At 37.9% G+C, this 2,728-nt stretch overlaps 1 protein-coding gene across 1 annotated transcript in view; it reads right to left on the reverse strand.

Annotated features, from left to right (window-relative positions):
• Nucleotides 1-196: 196 nt before the first annotated feature.
• Nucleotides 197-2,728, reverse strand: part of LOC104466494 (E3 ubiquitin-protein ligase TRIM39-like) — a gene marked incomplete at its 5' end in the record, with an annotated part of 2,948 nt that continues 416 nt past the window's right edge. Inside the window, one exon of the mRNA XM_010079917.1 lies at nucleotides 197-747. Within this exon, the coding sequence (XP_010078219.1) occupies nucleotides 197-747 (551 nt within the window). The remainder of the gene's footprint in view (nucleotides 748-2,728) is intronic.

The raw sequence follows: 2,728 nt of genomic DNA on the forward strand, positions 1-2,728 counted from the left end.
CCAAGATCACCGGATTCCCAAATTCCCGGATATCGGAGTGCCAAATCCTGGCAGTGCCATCTCACCGGATCCCAGAGGTGCCAGATATCGGAGCAGCAACTCCTGGTGGCGCCGGATCACCAGATTCCCGAATTCCCGGCTATCGGAGCGCCAAGCCCACCGTCTCCCAACCCCGCCGCCTCGCCCGCTCTCCTCCTCACTCCCAATCGGTGGGCGAGCGGATAACGAGCGGCGCCGCGTTCTTTCTCCCGGCTCGGATACCGGGATAAAACAAAGGCCAAATTTTTTCGGTGAAAGTAGCGGTGAACGTATAAATATGAGATCGATCGGTGACGTTATAAAAAGCCACTTTCCCCGCTTCGTAATCTAAGAAAATTCCGACGCGTTTGGGTTTCACCCGTAACGTTAAAGGCGTGAAGGGCGTGGTGGTGGCGGCGTATTTATCGCCGTTCCAGAGTCGAACGCGCCAATAGCCCGTCTCCGGTAACGTCGTGAATTCTCCTTTTCGACTGACGGAATCTTTACAGACCCCCAGAGCCCAATGGGTTTTATCTCCCACTTCGACTTCCCAGTAATGTCGCCCGGAGGTGAAACCCTGAGCGGCCAGAACGCAGGGATAGACGGTAAAGCGACGCGGGGTATCGGGTAAACGGGTTGGAGGTCGGGATTCCACGAAACGGACGCTTTTGAGATCTTGAGATAAAACGAGGTTGGGGTGAGCCGTGTCGGGATCCAGCGTTACTTCGCCTGGGAATGGGGGGAAAATAAAAAAAAAATAAAGGAAAAAATTGGAGGGTGACGGAGTGAAATTTAAAAAAAAAAAAAAAAAAGGGGGGGGATTTAGGGGGTGAAACTCAAAAAAAAAATGGGGATTTAAGGAATTAAACTTCAAAAAATTGAGATTTAGGGAGTGAAACCCCCCAAAAAATTTGAGATTTAGGGAGTGAAATCCAATAAAAATTTCAGATTTAGGGAATGAAACTAAAAAAAAAAAAAAAAATAAAAAAATTTAGGGAGGGAAAAACAAAAAAAATTGAGATTTGGGGACTGAAACAAAAAAAAAATTTGAAATTTAGGGAGTGAAACTCAAAAAAAAAAAAAAAGGGGATTTAGGGAGTGAAACCCCCCAAAAAATTTGAGATTTGGGGACTGAAACAAAAAAAAAAATTTGAAATTTAGGGAGTGAAATCCAATAAAAATTTCAGAGTTAGGGAATGAAACTAAAAAAAAAAAAAAAGGGGGTTTAGGGAGGGAAACCCCAAAAAATTTGAGATTTGGGGACTGAAACAAAAAAAAAAATTTGAAATTTAGGGAGTGAAATACAAAAAAAATTTGAGATTTAGGGAATGAAACTAAAAAAAATAATTAGAGATTTAGGGAGTGAAATACAAAAAAAATTTGAGATTTGGGGACTGAAACAAAAAAAAAAATTTGAAATTTAGGGAGTGAAACTCAATAAAAAAAAAAAGGGGGATTTAGGGAGTGAAACCCCCAAAAATTTGAGATTTAGGGAGTGAAACCCCAAAAAATTTGAGATTTAGGGAGTGAAACAAAAAAAAAATTTAGGGAGTGAAATAGAAAAAAAAAGAAAAGGGATTTAGGGAATGAAACCCACAAAAAATTGGGATTTAGGGAGTGAAATCCAAAAAAAAAAATGTGGATTTAGGGAGTGAAACCCCAAAAAATTTGAGATTTAGGGAGTGAAACAAAAAAAATTTAGGGAGTGAAATAAAAAAAAAAGAAAAGGGATTTAGGGAATGAAACCCACAAAAAATTGGGATTTAGGGAGTGAAATCCAAAAAAAAAAATGTGGATTTAGGGAGTGAAACCCCAAAAAATTGAGATTTAGGGAGTGAAACAAAAAAAAAAAGAAAATTTAGGGAGTGAAATCCAAAATAAGTTGTGATTTAGGGAATGAAACTAAAAAAAAAAAAATGGTGATTTAGGGAGTGAAACTCAAAAAATTGAGATTTAGGGAGTGAAACCCCCCAAAAAACAGGGATTTAGAGAGTGAAATCCAATAAAAATTTGAGATTTAGGGAGTGAAAACCATAAAAAATTTGAGATTTACAGAGTGAAACCCAGAAATATGGCGATTTAGGGGATGAAACTCAAATAAATTTGAGATTCAGGGATTGAAACTCAAAAAAATTTGAGATTTAGGAAATGAAACCCCCCAAAAAAATGGGGATTTAGGGAGTGAAACCCAAAAAAAATTGAGATTTAGGGAGTGAAACACAAAATTTGAGATTTAGGGACTGAAAACCCCAAAAAAATTGAGATTTAGGGAATGAAACTAAAAAAAAAAAAAAATCTGAGATTTAGGGAGTGAAATACAAAAAAAAATGGGGATTTAGGGGGTAAAACTGAAAAAAAAATGAGGTTTAGGGAGTGAAACTCAAAAAAATGGGGATTTAGAGGGTGAAACCCAAAAAATTTTGAGATGTGGGGAGTGAAACCCAAAAAAATTTCAGATTTGGGGAGTGAAACCCAAAGAAATTTCAGATTTAGGGAGGGAAACCCAAAGAAATTTCAGATTTGGGGAGGGAAACCCAAAAAAATTTCAGATTTGGGGAATCCAAAAAAATTTCAGATTTGGGGAGTGAAACCCAAAAAAATTTCAGATTTAGGGAGGGAAATCCAAAAAAATTTCAGATTTAGGGAGGAAAATCCAAAAAAATTTCAGATTTAGGGAGGGAAATCCCAAAAAAATTTGAGATTTAGGGGG

This window comes from Pterocles gutturalis, unplaced genomic scaffold (genome assembly GCF_000699245.1).
Source record: "Pterocles gutturalis isolate BGI_N339 unplaced genomic scaffold, ASM69924v1 scaffold33884, whole genome shotgun sequence".
Classification (NCBI taxonomy): Eukaryota; Metazoa; Chordata; class Aves; order Pterocliformes; family Pteroclidae; genus Pterocles; species Pterocles gutturalis.